This window comes from Aquarana catesbeiana, linkage group LG01, assembly GCF_042186555.1.
Source record: "Aquarana catesbeiana isolate 2022-GZ linkage group LG01, ASM4218655v1, whole genome shotgun sequence".
NCBI lineage: Eukaryota > Metazoa > Chordata > Amphibia > Anura > Ranidae > Aquarana > Aquarana catesbeiana.
In genome coordinates this window covers 193701287-193719144 of record NC_133324.1, presented here as the reverse complement: position 1 = coordinate 193719144, position 17858 = coordinate 193701287, and the positions used below count along the sequence as shown (strand labels likewise).

The 17858-nt window shown below is 42.9% G+C and overlaps 1 protein-coding gene across 1 annotated transcript in view; it reads left to right on the top strand.

The window, feature by feature from the left end:
* The window catches only part of PGGT1B (protein geranylgeranyltransferase type I subunit beta), an 85087-nt gene that overhangs the window by 46090 nt on the left and 21139 nt on the right, over positions 1-17858 (top strand). Inside the window, exons 4-5 of the mRNA XM_073624639.1 lie at positions 1081-1232; positions 2266-2398. Of these exons, the coding sequence (XP_073480740.1) occupies positions 1081-1232; positions 2266-2398 (285 nt within the window). The remainder of the gene's footprint in view (positions 1-1080; positions 1233-2265; positions 2399-17858) is intronic.

The window sequence follows — 17858 nt, the reverse complement described above, 5'->3', positions numbered from 1 at the left end:
TGTCAAAGGATGCAAGGGACAAGATTGTAGACCTGCACAAGGCTGGAATGGGCTACAAAACTATCAGCAAGAAGTTTGGTAAGAAGGAGACAATTGTTGGAGCGATTATTCGCAAAGGGAATAAATACAAAATAACCATCGATTGCCCTTGGTCTGGAGCTCCGTGCAAGATTTTGTCTCATGTGGAAGGATGATCATGAGAAAAGTGAGGGATCAGCCCAGAACTACACAGTAGGATCTTGTGAATGATCTCTAGACAGTTGGGACCACAGTCACCAAACAAACCATTGGTAACACAATATGCCGCCATGGATTGAAATCCTGTAGCGACCACAAGGTCCCCCTCCTCAAGAAGGCACATGTGTATGCCTGTCTGAAGTTTTCCAGTGAACGTCTAAATGAATCAAAGAAGGATTGGGAGAATGTGCTGTGGTCAAATGAGACAAAAAGTAAGCTCTTTTGCATTAACTCGACTCAGTTTTTTTTTTTCTGGATTTTTTGGTTGACTCTTTCATTTAAAATACACCCATGATAAAAAATTATAGACCCTTACTTTCTTTGTAAGTGGGCAAGCTTACAAAATTTGCAGGAGATCAAATAATAATTTTCCCTACTGTAGTACCTGGGAATTCTTGTTCACTCTTCTTATGATGTTCATGGATACCATGTAACACTTTTTTCCCATTCTAGAGCATATTATGATGTGTGTGGTGTTTTATTACCATAAGGCCCTTTGCACACTGGTGTCTATATGCTGTGCAGCATCCAGTCCTACTGTGTGTAGCGTGATATGGCTGTACTGGGCTGATTGCTGTACTGCGTCGTAGTACTCACATTTAGGGCCCTATTAATCCTTGAACACACAGGGCCCCAAACACGAGTACAACTTGGTACAGCGTTCAGCCGCATGCAGTCACAGCCTGCCATAGACTTTGACAGGCTTCGGGCAGCTGGGCTGGATGCTGGACCCCCTGTCCCTCCTGGATGCACTAAATGCCAGGAAGAATGCACAGCAGATAGACACTCTCTTGTGCATGGGACCTTACAGTTTACAGTTTGGTTTTGTATTTGTTTTCTCAGGGCCATGGAATCTATCACCCTTATGATAGCGGACACATAGCAATGACATACACAGCTCTATGTAGCTTGCTGATACTAGGAGATGACTTGAGCCTGGTGACTAAAGAAGCATGTCTTGCAGGGCTGAGGGCCCTTCAGCTTCCAGATGGAAGGTACGCTATTTTTATTTCTTGGTCATCTCTTGGTCCCTAAAATGGACCTAGAGTCAATTGTTGGCATAAAGCTGATTCTTAGTTTCCCTGAGATGGATGCATATTATCTATAAACTCAAATACAGGAATAAGACCAAATACTTTTTTGCATTAGGACCTCCTGCATTGCTAGGGTTAGCTGCTCATTATGTCCAAGGGTACAGAAAGAAGAAGTAACAGTTCATTCCTTGATATGAGGGATTGGTTCAGCACTATAGCCTTTTCTAAGGAGCTTCCAACTGAGGTTGCACTCCAGTCTCCTGATGATGCTGTGATATTGCCTTCAGACCAGAGTGTCAAAGTTGAGGAGAGTGCTGGGGCATGCTGGAGTGGGGGCTAACTAATATAGCCTGTTCAAATCCTCTTAAACCTAATGAACATGTACCCCTAGCAATCCAGGGAGGTTGGAGGTGGTAGATTGCAGGGCTGCAGTAACGTATGTTACCGCAGTGCATAGGTGTGAGGCCAGCCTACCCTGCCTAGTATTTGGCCTCTGCTGCAGGGGAGAATCAGTTCTGCAAGACTATTAACACTTGAATATCATAATCTATGTGCTCCCCAGGGTCTAGTTTTAGGACATCTCTTAACATATGATATTTTGTAATCCTGTGTACTGTACCTGTAGCTGCTGTAGCAGTATAGACCGGAAGGTGATAAGTTAAAACTAAGCTATAAGAGCTTTTCTTCACCGGACATGCATATCCTACGCCCATGAGCCTGTACAATGGAGAGAATGTGTTCATCCTTCATTCTCCACACACAGATTATTACACATTTTCAGTAATATTTTCCCACTAAACATGATTTTTTCATCATTCAGCTTACATAATAGAAAACTCATGCAGCTAAACTGGAAGTTTTATGGCTTTCAGATTACTTAGATGTAGAATCTGATTGTAAGGTTAGGTTACTGTACTTTTCATGTAACTTCACTTCAGATGGCTTACACCATTGTCATCTTGTATAAAAATGTACATTTTTCCCCCCCCAACAGTTTCTGTGCAGTACCTGAGGGCAGTGAGAATGACATGAGGTTTGTGTACTGTGCTTCCTGCATTTGCTACATACTTAATGACTGGTCAGGAATGGATATTGAGAAATCAATTGAGTACATTAGAAGAAGCATGGTATGTATCATTTATTTTTGGGGTGTGTGTATGTGTTTTTTAGCATACAGCATAGCTGTTTTATACATCATTTTAAAACCTAAGCTAAAACGTTTTTGTATAGAAAGCAAAGTACATGGTGAGACTGCAGCAGTCAGGTGGGGTTGTCTATGGTTTTCTTTTATTTACCTACAGTGATGCACTCTATATTTTTTTTTTTTTATGAATGCCATGTTAAATAGTGACTTTGGCAACACTCTTTAGAAGGTGGAAGGAAGATAATTGTGAGAGGAAAAACTAAAGGAAGAGGCAAAAATCTGTAATCAAATGCTCACATGACATTGTCCTTCCAGTTTTCTTTGCTGCTCCTTTTTTTTCTTCTTTTTACCCCTGTGACTTTCTGTCTAAATATTTTGGCATGAGTAAATCATTAGAGTGACTAATCTTATATATAGAGATATATACATATTTTATTATAAACATTTTTTCTTTTTCTTCGCAAAGACTCTGGAGAATAAAATGGTGGCCGTTGCAATATTTTATGTCACGCGGTATTCGCGCAGCGGTCTTTCAAACACAATTTTGTTTGGAAAAATGCACTTCACTGACATTAAAAAAAAAAAAGGTAAAGTTAGCCCGATTTGTATATTGTGAAAGGATGTTATGCCGAGTAAATAGATACCAAACATGCTACGGTTGAAAATTGCACACACGCGTGGAATGGCGAGAAATGACAGTACTTAAAAATCTTCAAGGCGAAGCTTTACATTTTTTTTTTTAACAGTTACCAGGTTAGATTTACAGAGGAGGTCTTTTGCTAGAATTATTGCTCACACTCTGACGATCGCGGCGATACCTTACATGTGTGATTTGAACACCGTTTACATTTGCGGGCGCAACTTACTTATGTGTTTTTGTTGCGCGGGGATGGGGGCACTTTAAAAAAAAATATATTTTTTTTCTTTGTTTACTTTTTTAACATGGTTCCTTTTTCAAAAAATAAATTTGATTGCTTTTATTGCTGTCACAAGGTATGTAAACCTCCCTTGAGACAGTAATAGGCAGTGACAGGTACTCTTTATGGAAGGATCGGCGGTCTAAAAGACCCAAAATCCCTCCTTTGCACTTAAAAGTATTCAGATCGCCGAAATCTGCATTTCTGAATACTGTCATTTAAAAAAAAAATCTGTGCCATTTGCAGCCGTGTAAACCAGAAGTGAAGTCGTGACGTCGCTTCCAGGATTTTACATCGGAGACCCGGTCAAAGCCGATTCCAGCTTCGTTCGGGTCTCCGCCTAGTCAGCGGATGCGTGGAATGGTGGCTCGGGTCTCCCGGTGGGTCGAAAGGCCTGGAAAGTGCAGCAGAAGGCGGTGGGAGGGGGGGAAGGTTGCCGAGCCGGATCGGCCGTTAACACTAGATAGCCGACCACCAGCTCTAAAAAATGGTACCGGGTTATAGCCTGCAGCTGCAGGCTGTACCCTGATATATCCACCTCCTCCTACTGATGTACAGCTATGGCTCTTTGGGGGGAGTGGTTATGGAAGACATGGACATCCAGCAGCAAATCAATCCACCTTCCATTTGCCAGCTTGCCATTCAAGCAAGAAGAGTGTGTCCATGCACACATAGGCTGTTATCAACTGTTTTTGGCTGTAAACCCCCCCCCCCCCCAAACCAGTGGGTTCTGAGAGGAGTTTTTGAACTGTTTTCAGTTGTAACACGCTCTAACGTCAAATGCAGATAAACGCTCAAACGCGGCTCACAAGCATTTTCTAATGTTTTTGATACATTGGAAGAAGAAAATAAAAAACCGCTAAAGCTGAAAAACGCTATTGCAAATAGTTGAAAAACGCACTGCAAAGCTACTGGCATTTTTATAACGTTATTGTAACGTCCAGTGCGCATGAGGTGCTGCAGTCATCAGCCTGTGTGAGTTTTGTTCAGCCAGCGACTGCTGCCGCCGCACTTTCACTCAGCCGGCAGCATGGTGCCCCCTCCCACCGGCAGCTCCCTCCTCCTGTGGTTCTCGGACTGTTCTGACCGGAGCCCAGGTACACATTTGCCAGCTGGGGGAGAGAGATTGCAGTGAGACCTAGGTAAATCCATGCCTTGATCTCACTTGCAAACAGTGAAACCTGGGAGTGATGTTGGTTTCAGATGCACCGTTTCCTGGCCAGCACAACCAGGGGAGACCTCTAACCAAGCTGATCTGTGCTTGGTTAGATGGTGTGAAGGGAAGGGGAGACACTGGGGTTTATTAGACCTCTAATGTTTTCATAACAACAGTACCTGTCGCCTGCCCAATGCTATCACATATGACTTTATTAAAGTGATGGTAAAGCTTGTTTTTTTTTTTTTTTTTTTTTTTCTTTTAAACAACAAACATGTCATACTTGCCTTCTCGGTGCAAGGGCTTTGCACAGAGTGGCCCCGATCCTCCTCCTTTTCTGGGGTCCATAAGCGGCGCTCCTCCTCTTCTCAAGTTCCCACACGTAGAGCTGATTTCCATAGTGGCACTCGTGCGGGCGCGCTCCCGAGTCCTGCTGCTGCATCCATTGACACAGACAGCAGCACTTGGCCCCACCCCCTGGCACCCGTGTCAATCTATCCAATGAGGACCCGAAACAGTGGCTGGAGCTGCCGTGCTTGTCCCTGTCGATGGAACGAACGGGCTCAGGTAAGCAAAAAGGGGGTGTCTGGGGCGGGGGAATGCTTCAGCATAAAAGGTTTTTCACCTTCATGCATAAAATGCATGAAGATGAAAAACTGTGAGGGTTTACAACCCTTTAACCCCTTGTGATAGCAATTAAGTAAAAATAAATATATAAAAAAGTAAAAAGAAAAAATATTAAAATACAATAAAAATTTGCAGAAAACCCCTGTAACCCCACACACCTGCGCAAACGCAAGCCCACGGTGTGCACGTGCATGTTAACCGCGGGTCGCATACGTGTGACAAATGGCCACGAACATCAGATTGAGAACAATATTTCTAGCACAAGAGCTACTATCTAACTTTAAACTGATGAGTTATAAACCCTTTTAACCACTTCAGCCCCGGACGATTTGGCTGCTCAATGACCAGGCCATTTTTTGCGATACGGCACTGCATCGCTTTAACTGACAATTGCGCAGTCGTGCGACGTTGTACCCAAACAAAATTGACGTCCTTTTTTTCCCACAAATAGAGCTTTCTTTTGATGGTATTTGATCATCTCTGCAGTTTTTATTTTTTGCGCTATAAATAAAAAAAAAGCTCCAATTTTGAAAAGAACACAATATTTTGTACTTTTTGCTATAATATCCACAATTTTTTTTAAAAAAAGCTAATTTTTTTCCTCAGTTTAGGCTGATATGTATTCTTTCTACATATTTTTGGTAATAAAAATCGCAATAAGCGTATATTGATTGGTTTGTACAAAAGTTATAGCAGCTACAAAATGGGGGAAAGATTTATGGCATTTTTATTATACTTTTTTTTTTTTTTTTTTACTAGTAATGGCGGTGATCAGCAATTTTTATCAGGACTGCGACATGGCGGACAGATCAGACACTTTTGACACATTTTTGGGACCATTTGCATTTATACAGCGATTAGTGCTATAAAAATGCACTGATTACTGTGTAAATGTCACTGGCAGGAAGGGGTTAACACTAGGGGGCGATCAAGGGGTTAACTGTGTTCCCTAGGGAGTGATTCTAACTGTGGGGGGAGGGGACTGACTGGGTGAGGAGAGCGATCGTTGTTAATACTTAGTATGAACAACAGATTGCTCTCTTCACCCCTGACAGCATGGAGGTATGTCTGTTTACATTGACGGATCTCCGTTCTGTCTCTGTGTGGAGCGATCACGGGTGACCGGCCGGTCATCACGACCGCCGGGTACACGCATCGGCTCCGGTGTCGCGGGCACCGGCGGCTGGCCAGGAAGGGGTTAAAGCATCACCTATGGGGATTTTTCGGCACTATCGTTTTTGGCGATATTGCGGGCGCACACAGTTTTAAGACATGTAATGTTTTGGTATCTAATTTGCGTTTTAATAAACAGCTGTGCAAATATATGAAACTAAAATTTACAATGATCACCTTTTTATTCTTCAGGGCCTTCTGAAAAATATATAATGTTCTGGGGGTTTATGTAATTTTATTGCCAAAAATTAAGGTTTTTACATGTATGTGAAAAAGTAAAAAAAAATTGCTCTGGACCCGAACTGGATATATAAGGTGCAAAAAGGTGCTCATTTTTTCTAAACTTCAATAGTCCCTCTTTCTTTGCCGTGAAGGAATAACGTGCACCGCTGAAGAAAGAGTGCTCCCAAAAGCAATCGCCACAAGCGATTAAATGAGCTCCTTACCAGCTGCTCTGATCCCACAAGGAGACCATCAGAAGCCTTGCTGCGTAGCAGACATATATACCACGATCTTGCATGCAAAGGTTCCACCATCTCCTAAGCCACGATAGACTCCATGGAGGAAGTTAAAGTACAGAGAAAAACCCACATAGCGGTTATTCACCAAAATTATAAAATCACACTTACAATTTTGAAGGAATTACTCATCATGTGTTACAAACAACCAGTAGGTCCAAGCGGTCAGGCCCACTTACGGAATAATGACACGTGTGAGGCCCCTCCCAACGCGTGCGTTTCTCTGTAACCAGCATCGTTGGGGATGTGAGCCTCAGTCAGGTTTTGAATTTTGGTGAAATACTACACTATGTGGATCTTTCTCTGTACTTTAACTTCCTCCATTTAGTCTAATTTGGCTTCTTGGCTTGGGAGATTCTGGAACCTTTTCATGCAAGATCATGGTATATATGGCTGCTATGCAGCAAGGTTTCTGATGGTCTCTTTGTGGGATCAGAGCAGCTGGTAAGGCGCTCATTTAATTTCTTGTGGTGATTCCTTTTGGGAGCACTCTTTCCTCTGTGGTGCATGTTATCATCATTTCTTCATGGCAAAGAAAGAGGGACTACTGAAGTTTAGAAAATCTGATCTCCTTTTTGCACTATATATTTTTTTGCTCAGTGTTTGCACATTTCATATGGATTTTATTTGCACAGATATGTCAATTTAGGATGAGTTCATCATATGCTTAATGCACTTTTATTGTCTCTTATATAATTTATTAACTTATACCTAGCACTAGGATAGCGCATTTCCCCTTTTTTTTTTTTTTTTTTGTGATATTAACTTAGGCTAAGTATAAGGCTTAGATTTAGGGCTTACATTTAGGGTAGGTTAAAGTGATTCCAAAGGAAAGATTTTTTTTTTTTTTTAATAACATGTTATACTTACCTGCTATGTGCAATGATTTTGCACAGAGCAGTCCTGATCCTCTTCTTTTTGGGTCCTCCGCCGGTTGTTCTGGCTTCTCCCCCCCCTGCTGAGTGTCTATGAGGGCATTTGAGCAGTCCATTACACACAGAGAATGGCTCGGCCCTGCCCCAGCTGTCTGCACATTGTCTCACTGGCTGTGATTAACAGCAGCAGGAGCCAATGGCAACCACTGCTGTGTAAGCCAATGAGGAGAGAGAGAGACCCGTTGCTCTTGTGCACATCGCTGGGTTGAGTTTGCGCTCGGGTAAGTATGAGGAGGGGAGTTAGAATGCATTAAGGTAGAAAAAAAAACCTTGAGTCCTAAGAGCCATTTTAATATTGAGCATTAAATGAGAAGTATGGGCAAAGCTTTTTTAGCTGTACTTCTCTTGTGAGTCACAGAGCGGTGACTGACAGTCTTGGAGCAGAGCTTAAGCTGAGCAATCTGCAGTCATGTGATCACTCGCTTCTTGGTCTTGAAGTCGACGAGGGCTGCAGCATGGAGGTGAGTATGCAAGTCTGTCTTTTTTGTTTGTTTTGTTTGTTTTTTTTTTTGGGGGGGGGGGAAGGTTGGAGTAAGGATATCTTTGTAAATGTTACACTTTTGGGGGAAAAGTTTGTTTGGGTGTGATCTACTTTTTTAGGTTCCTGAATGTGCTGAAAACACAGGAAACTTTGGGTCTTCATAGTGGACCCTCCAGTGACCATATGGAATCAGTGCACTCTGATCTTTTCCTCTCTGCAAGATTGAGATGAAGGCCATTTTAGTATTTTAGTGATTCTCAACACACCTAATTGGCTTAGGACAGTGATGGCGAACCTTGGCACCCCAGATGTTTTAGAACTACATTTCCCATAATGCTCAAGTACACTGCAGAGTGCATGAGCATCATGGGAAATGTAGTTTCAAAACATCTGGGGTGCCAAAGTTCGCCATCACTGGCTTAGGAGAACAAGGTACTCTAACAGACTCATGAAAGACTCTCAGTGGGCCCTCTTGAATCATCGGGAGCTACTGCAGCAAGGGCTACTACACCGTCATGTTTATTGGTCATTGCTTTTCATGGCACGACAATGGCTTATGAAGCCCAAGTCCTAAGGGATGGGGCCTGTCAAATTTTGGTCAACCCTACCCACTTAAGGATTAGGAAGTCAGCTGCTTGGAAAGCCTACCATTGAACACGGAAGGCATATTTTGCTTGGGGCGAGAGGAGGAAATTTCATCCAAGGAATTTCTCCCTGGGGTGCATAATGTTCTAATCTGGTCTAGATCAGCATCTGGCTTTAAATTTCTCTCGAGGGGCAAATCTCAACCTTAGCCATTCGTTTTCAGAGACTGCTGACCTATCATCCCTTAGTTAATGTGCACATATCTCCCTGTTTCTCTGTGAGATCTTAACCTGGTTCTTGCAGCTTTTTAAAGACAATTTTTGAACCTATTAGTGGTATTTCCTTAAATGACCTTGCAAGGTTGCTTTTTTTTTTTTTGCCATCAAATCTGTGTGGTGGTCTCTGAGTCAGCGGCCTCATCCTGTAAGGAGCCTTTTCTAGGGTTTCACAGGGACACAGTTCGCCTGAAGCCTAAAGCCTCTTTCCTCCCTAAGGTGGTCTCTTCATTCCACCCTAAACAGAAAATTGTTCATCACTCCCTGCATCCTGCTCCTAACATCCAAAAGGATGTTTCTCTCCACTGTCTTGATGTGGTGCGCGCTGTTTAGAGTATATCTCTCTTTCAGCCTATCAGGTTTCCTCTTAGTTTTTTCCAGAGTTCCGGGTGCTCCCCACTTTTTTCACTGCAACATGAATTAGACAAGTCATCATTCAAGCTTATAACCTGAAGGACCGGGTTTCTCCCTTCCTTGTTAAAGCACACTCTACCATATCTGTTAGTTTCAGGAGCTTTTCAGCATTGGTTATCTTTCTCAGATTTGCAAGACTGCTATTTCTGTTTGCATATTTAAGTTCTACAAGGTGGATGCTTGGATATATAGACTTCTTCTAATGCCACTTTGGGCATAAGATGCTACAGGCTGCTGTCTTGATTTGTTGAGCCCTTCTTGACGTGGGCCGTTTGGCATTGTTGCTGTTTTGCCCACCCTCATGGTAAAGAACAAAGATCTTGTGTCCACTTTTGTGCTCCAAGAAACTAATTTTATTTTGTCAAAAATCCTATTTGCTAGATTACTGCTAAATCATCCTTTTTATTTTTCCCCAAACTAAACAAGTCATTTAAATTTTTTTTTTTTTTTTATAATTACCGATACATTGCCTTAAAACATAGCTTTGTGTGTCAATATAACAGATGTGCACTTGTATGGGATCTATACAGGGTACTGCAATACTTGCTTCACATGGTTTTCCCCTCATATTTTATAATTTTTTCAAGATTTTATTTGCTTTTGCAAGCACCCCTTGGCATTGGATTTTATCATCTTTGGCCAATCAATGTTTACTAAAGTTGCCATATTGCCTGTGTTCTGTGGCCTATATGCAACAAAGCCTGGAGCAATGCGATCAGCTAAGCGCTGTAGGCGTCTTTTATATGGATTTTATATTATTAGGCCTGTAAAAACTTAAAAAAAAAAAAAACTGCAAACACCAGGAAGCAACTGTTATTGGTTAGTTAAAAATGTGTTATGCTTCCAGAATACAACAATTTTGAAGGTCAGTAATCAGTATTCATGTGATACGCAAAAATATTTTTAGTAGTGTATTGAAGTTCTGCTTATTAAACTCAAGTATGCAAATAGAAGATTGTTCCCTTTTTGCGTATGTTGCTGGTTCTTTGTATTTTGCATTGTATTTTCAAAATTAATGGTTAAAATGACACATCTTTTAAATGCTTGCAGTGTTGCATTGTTTCATTTCATGTATACAGAGGCTAGAGTGTGGTTGTTTTAGTATTTTCATGGATTACATTTTTGTTACATGGTTCTGTGTTTGCCAAGTTGTAATTTGCAAGCTGCTGTAAAGAAGTAATTTGCAAACCACTCTGTACTGTATGGAAATACTTCCACAGTACAATGAGTATTGTTTTCTTTAGCATTGTATTTAGCCTGGTGGAAGGGGAACCTGATGGTTTCTTAAAGGTTAAGTTCACCTTTCATAACATGTTACATGTTACACCCATATTTATGGTAAGATGTATAACATGTTATGAATGCCCAAGCACCCCCCCCCCCCCATCCTCACTGTGACAGGATCTTCTCGCTGTGGCTGTGCAGGTCTACCCACTCGGCTGTGTCACTCGTTCACAGTCTTCTGTGAATGGAAGATGACAAGATCCAGCAGCCTTTGCTGCTGTCATTGTAGTTTTCAATGAACTATCACAGTGCTGGGGAGTGCTGTGGTAGTTCATTCTCTCTTCCTGTCAGATTGTATCTGTTCGATTTCTACGGGATGCAGGAGACTTGCATGGCATCAGTGATCTGCTGATCGCTGGTGCAATGCTTTATAGGCTCTGAAAACAAAAAATAAATGCACATTTTTTTTTTACCTGCCAAAAAATGTGCATGTATTATTTTTTTGCAAAAGGTGAACTTATCCTATGCACCAAACACACCAAAAATGCAGTAAGTAGGACTTTTAAAAATGCAACTGAACAGTGTGAATACTTCCATAGGATTTAAAGGGATGCTTTTTTCATGCCTTTTTTCTTCAGTTTTTTTTTTTTTTTTTACTGAAAAACTGATCAAATGCTGATCAGTGTGAAAGGGCCCTTAGGGCCCTTTCACACATTTTGATCCGTTTTTTATCAGTTTTTCAGTTTAAAAAGAAAACGAACAAAAATTTTTGTGCCGTTTTGCAACAGAGCAGTGTGAAAGCAGCTTAAAATGCAACTGACAAGTGTGACGAGTTCCATAGGATTTAAATGGATACATTTTTCTTCTGCTTTTTTTTTTTTTTTTTTTTTTTTTTTAAAGTGTGAAAGGATTAGAGTTTACAAATATTATTTATTAAAATGCTTAACCTACACAGTCTTACCTGAAGGCCTCGATGCACAAAACAAAAGACATTGACATTAAAAGACCTTAGGAGAATCAACATACCAGCATGACAACATACAGGATAAAAGCCTGGGGGTCTGTCCATCACACCCCATTAAAATTTAAGTGACTCCAAAAGCTTGTACAAAAAGTACGGTTTTCAATTTCTTTCGGAATTTCAGAAAGTCATTCTCAAGTCTCAGTTTGAGGCAAGGAGTTCCAAAATTCAGCTCCTTGTACTTCACTCGTTCTCCCTCCGCATATTTTCTTTTTGAATTTTGGAATCTTAAATATGGCCAAGTTCGCCGATCTTAAGGATCGGGTAGGCACATACTTGATGAATTTTTCCTTCAGGTACCCTGGGCCACATCCATGCAATGCCTTATGGACAAGACATCCAGTTTTGAACAGAACCCGTTCTTTCACGGGTAGCCAATGCAGGGCTCTAAGAGATGATGGAGTGATGTGATTACGACGACCCGCACCCGTCAGTAACCTTCCTGCGGCATTCTGAATCAACTGGAGCTTGGAGAAAATACGGCAAACCCAGGTACAGGGCATTGCAGTAGTCCAGTTGACTGCTGTTAATGGCATTGACCATGGCGATCTTATCAGAGTCTGCGATATAGTGAAAAGTCGACCTTAGGAGTCTCAGGTAGAAATGGCACGAACACACCACCTGATTTACCTGAGGTCGCAGGTTCAACCTAGAGTCAAAGATGACACCCCGGTCCCTGAGTGGCCGGAATCAGAAAAGGTTTAAAAGATTCCAGCCAGGATGGAAACAAGTTGGAATACACCTGGTTACTGAAGATGATGCATTCAGTTTTGGTGCCATTTAGTTTTAGATAATTGGCACCCATCCAGGATTGGATTTCCTCCAAGCAGGAAGCCAGCATTGCCTGATCCTCCCCTTTCTTGGATAGTTTGAAGTAGATCTGGGTGTCATCAGCATAGACATGGAACGGGAGGTTGTGACGGAGAATGATGTACAGCAGCGGCCTCATATAGATGTTAAAAAGGATCGGAGATAAAGCCGATCCTTGTGGGACCCCGCAAGTCAGGAAACTATCAGAGGAATAAAATGATCCCATCTTTACCCTCTGAACCCTGTCTCCCAGGAACGAGGCTACCCATGCCAGAGCTATGCCATCCATTCCTGCCACCATCTTCAACCTATCCAAAAGTATAGAGTGGTCGATGGTATCAAAAGCTGCTGACAAATCCAGGAGTACCAAGGCCGAAGCTTCATTCTCATCCAAGGCCCAGAGTAGATCATCCTGGACTTTTACCAGGGCTGTTTATGGACCTCTCCCAGGTCGGAATCCTGACTGGAAGTCTTCAAAAATTTTATTAGACTCCAGGTGAGGTTGAAATTGCCATATTGCAGCTCGCTCCATGATTTTTGCCAAAAACGGCAGGGTGGAAATAGGGCGATTGTTGCCCAACACGGTTAGCTTTCTTTAGCAGGGTTATAACCGCCGCCTGCTTCAGAATACATGGAACGACACCGGTAGAAAATTACATACTAACAATGTCTGCAATAAAAGGTGCCAGAGCATCTGAGGAGTCCTTCACCAACTGCGCAATGCAGGGATCAAGTGATGAGGACAAGTCTCTGAGAGACTTGAGGATGACTTTAATATCTTCTGGAGTCACGGGATAAAAGAAGCGTGTCCCTGTATATTTCTTCCACCTCCACTGATGAAATGTTTTTTCTGATAATTTCTATTTTCTCTTTAAAATAACGGGATAAAATTTTGCATAATTCAACAGAGTTTTTCTCTTCAGGTTGACCACACATGGGATTAGCCAATCGCCTGGCCACCCTGAAGAGCTCTGCCAATTAGTTTTTTATTTTGCTTGTGAAAAAAAATTTCTTGGCATTTCTGATCACTTCCTTGTAATTTTTTTAATTAATCATATAGTTTCATTTTGATAATTCATTTGGAGGTTTACTCCAGGCTCTTTCAGCAGCCCTGCATTGCCATTTTAATTTTTGTCTCTTGAGAGAACCAGAGCTGATTTTTCTCAGGTTCCTGCTCCTGTTCTTGGGACAGTTCACAAGTGCTGTAATAGCCAGAGATAAGCAGTGCTTGACCCCGCTTAAAGTGTTAGTTGATCCTTGTGACATCTGCCTTTGCCTTTTTGCCATGCTTGAACTAGCACAGCTGTAGACATACATGCATTTAAGTGTGATCAGCGATCCATATTTCTTTTCCAGAGTAGCTGCTTACTTTTGGAACATATGCCTCTGGTAATTTGCTCTCTAGTGTCATGGCACCCCTATTTTTTAGTATCCTTTTTTTTTTTTTTTTAAGTGTTTTTAAGTTTTTTTTTTTTTTTTTTTTTCTAACATACAAAACAATTTCTGATACAGTGATGGTGCTGCGCTGTCAAGTGCCAATAATGATATATAGAGTAAAATAGGGAGGGATTGAGCGACAAGCATATTGGAATTGACGCAGGAGTACAAACTCGCCGCTCGTGGAGCATGTTTGCAATTGTTTGCATTGTAAAAAGTGAGTAAAACTAGCCGCTTTTAATAATAAAACTTGGAAAAACGATATTGCACTATCTGGGATTTCTTCCTTACACACCACCACCACGGAGGATATGGGGCAGGACCACCATAGAGGAGGACCTATCTACCATTTGAGTTCCACAAGCCGGGCTAACCATAGAAGGACCCCTAGAGGCATGTGAAAATACATGGACCCCCAGAGAGAGCCATCAACTCAATGCTGTTACCTTACAGTAGTAAGGTGAGAGGCTTGAGCGCACTGAGGTGTCACAGCAATTGAAAGAAAAGATTCCAGTCACCTAATTCACTGTTTGGAACGGGGATAGATCACCCAGTTGAACATATCACATCAGACTAGTATTGTTTGTATATGGACTTATACATTTTATTTATTTTTTAATCAGAAGAGAAAGTTTATTGTACAAAAATGTAAAAAAGTACAAACGACACTGCAATAGTGGGAGGCTGCGTATGGGGGCGTGACCGAATGCTCTAGAGTGTGGGCGTGTGTGATCTAGCTCCACCGCAGCTCCAGAAGAAATCCTGCAAGCTGGAGCCGATGCAATAGTGTGGGAACAGCTTGCCCTGGATCCAGCCGCTCTGCTGTTTTGCTGCCTCGCCGTGCCGCCCCTTCAGGGGAGCCCGGTTCTCTACAGGGGGACTGGAGAGAGAGAGAAAAGCCGCTGGTGTGTTTGCAGTGTCCGCCGCCGACATCCTTTTGATGTCTCCGTGTGTGTGGATGGCCTGACGCAAGGGGAGAGATTGCACAGCTGGGATGCCAACCATGGAGGGGAGAAACCTCAATGCTGAAACCAAGTGAGTCCAGCATTTGTAATACAGCTATTCGAGGAGACTAGGCTTTGTCTCTAGTGACACTCGGTGGACATTTAGTACCTTGCACCCTGTATTTGGGACACCTAGTTTTCTGCAACTGAGGGGAAGAGAAAATTAAGGAGATCCCCTTTGGACTTTTGTGGCCCTACTTCTCCGGCCTCATTATCCTGCCTCCCCTTTCTCTCCCTCTCTCCCTGGAGTAAGCATCACCCTGCCCCAAGGTGGGGAGTTGGTGCTGGGTTACTATAAAATACAGTTATGACGAGGAAGAGAGGGGAAGACCCAGCGCAACAGGACAGTGCCAGCTCCAGTACCGAGGGCCATACCGGGGCCGCAGCTGCGAGGAAAAGCCAAGGTCAAGGGCAAGCCATAGCAGCACCGGAGGTAAATCACGCAGGACTGAAACCCGCAGGTGAGGTTATCCAGGACACCCAAGATGCCCCAGAACCCTCGACTGGAGCCAGAGCCTCAGCAGAGGGAGAACCAACACTAAAATAGGTCCTGCAAGTAATTAATTCCTGCAGGCCATCTTTGGGTGAATTGTCTGACCAGCTTAAAACCATCAGGGAAGAACTATGCTTTGTTAGGCACGACCTACAAAAAGTACGAGAGAGGACTACCGCCCTTGAAGGGGAGAGTAAGTCTAGTGGAGGATGACCTGAACCCCCTTAAGCAGGAGATAAGAACTGTAAGAGAACAAATGGCTAACTATGGGATAAAAATGGACGACCTGGAAAACGGGATGCAAAGGAAAAATGTGGAGCGCAGTGAGGGCCCCGACCCTGTGGTATTTCTTGAAAAATGCTTTCAGGAACTATTTGGAAAGGACACTTTTTCACCCTTTTTTGCAATGGAGAGAGCTCATAGGGTGCCCTCTAGACCTCCTCCACCAGGGTTTCACCCAAGATCACTCATGGAAAAAATGCTCTTTTATAAGGACAGAGTAACCATACTACAGAAGGCCAGGGAAATGGGTAATATTTTCTATGAAGGTGCAAGGGTATCTATTTACCCAGATTTCTCACCGGAACTGCAAAAACGGAGGGCTAAGTTTCTGGAAATGAAGCTTAAACTACAACAACTGAAAGTATCCTATGCCCTGTTATATCCAGCGAGACTGCGGGTGACCGCCTTGGGGGAGACTTTGTTTTTTGATTCCCCAGAGGGGGTTGCGGGGTGGTTGGCATCCCATAAGGGAAAATTATAGAGGAACCGGAAAATAAGTATAACTCCTGTATGGGTGATTTAAGGGCACAGCTGATCACTTATTTGGCACATTAAGGAGTTGGAGTGGGGGGTTGCATTTAGGTTGGGGCCCCCTTTCTCAAAGGGATTTGAGAGAACTTGGGGTGGGAGTAACATGGGACACTTTGAAGGCCTTCCTTCGTGGTATAATGATACAGCAATTGTCAAAAATAAAAAAAACGGACCAAGGACTGGGAAAGGGTGGCTGGAGAGAGGGTGACAACAACGTAAGAACAATATGTGAGCAACCCAACCCCTGATACTCTCAGGGCTTGGTCAGATGAACAACAGACTTATAGGACACTAATGGTTAGGAAAGCAGAGAATAAACAACTTTTCCAAAGCCAGAATATCTTTGGGGAGGGGCGGATGCTGGCCCACCTGGTTAAGGCAAACTCACCCCCATCTATGGTTCCCGCGATTAGTATGGGGGTGGGGGCAGTGTTTCTTCACATATTTCGGAAATCGTAGATACGTTTAAAGAATATTATGAGCATCTGTATAGCTCCCAGCAGGGGGAGATGGAAGAAGTGGATGCTTTCTTTAGGGGTCTGGCAATCCCGGCCCTATCTGAAACTGAAAGGGAGGAGTTGAACTCCTCTATACCATTAGAGGAATTACAGCGGTCCACAAGGGAGATGGCAGGCCAGAAATCTCCAAGACCTGACGGCTTTCCGGCGGAGACGTACAGACGATATGGGAAGGTGTTGCTGCCCGAGCTGCTGGGGGTCTTAAACTGGTCGGTGACAGAGGGGGAGCTTCCTACATCTGTGATGGAATCTAACATAGTTGTGATACACAAGGAGAGCAAGGATCCACTTAATACATCCAGATATAGACCCATTTCCTTACTGAAAACAGATATAAAAATCCTGGCAAAGGTCTTGGCGGCTAGGTTAAACAGGGTCATTCAGAAACTTGTCCACCCCGATCAGTCGGGATTTATTCCTGGAAGATCTACTAGTATAAATATAAGACGCATGTATTTGAATTTACAGATCCCGGCTGATGGGGATGGATCAAGGGCTATTTAGCCTTTGGATGCCGCCAAGGCCTTCAACAGCCTTGAATGGTGATATTTCTGGAGGGTCCTGGCTGAGTTTCAATTTGGCCCGGGCTTTATTGGATAAAATTGCTATATAAAGTGCCAGAAGTGAGAGTGAATACTCAGACAAATTTTGATTGCTGAGGGGGACGAGACAAGGGTGCCCTATGTCCCCTGCTCTTCGCCCTCGCAATCAAACCTCTGGCAGTGGCTCTCAGGTCCTCCCCGGGGTAAGAGGATTTAGCAGGGGAATAGTGGAAGAAAAAGTGGCACTATATGCGGATGACCTTCTATTATTTCTAGGGGATACGCAGACCTCCCTGTTGAGGGCAATGGAAATAATTACAAATTTTGGTCAATTCTCTGGTCTTGCCAGAGAATTGACCAAAAACTGCCATAAACGGAAAAATCTGCATTGTTACCAGTAGACTCCCTGGAAGGTCCCTTGCCTGAGGAGGTTGCTTAGATTTAAATAGTGGACAAAATGAATTATTTGGGAATTAATATTACAAGAGACCCCAAACAGT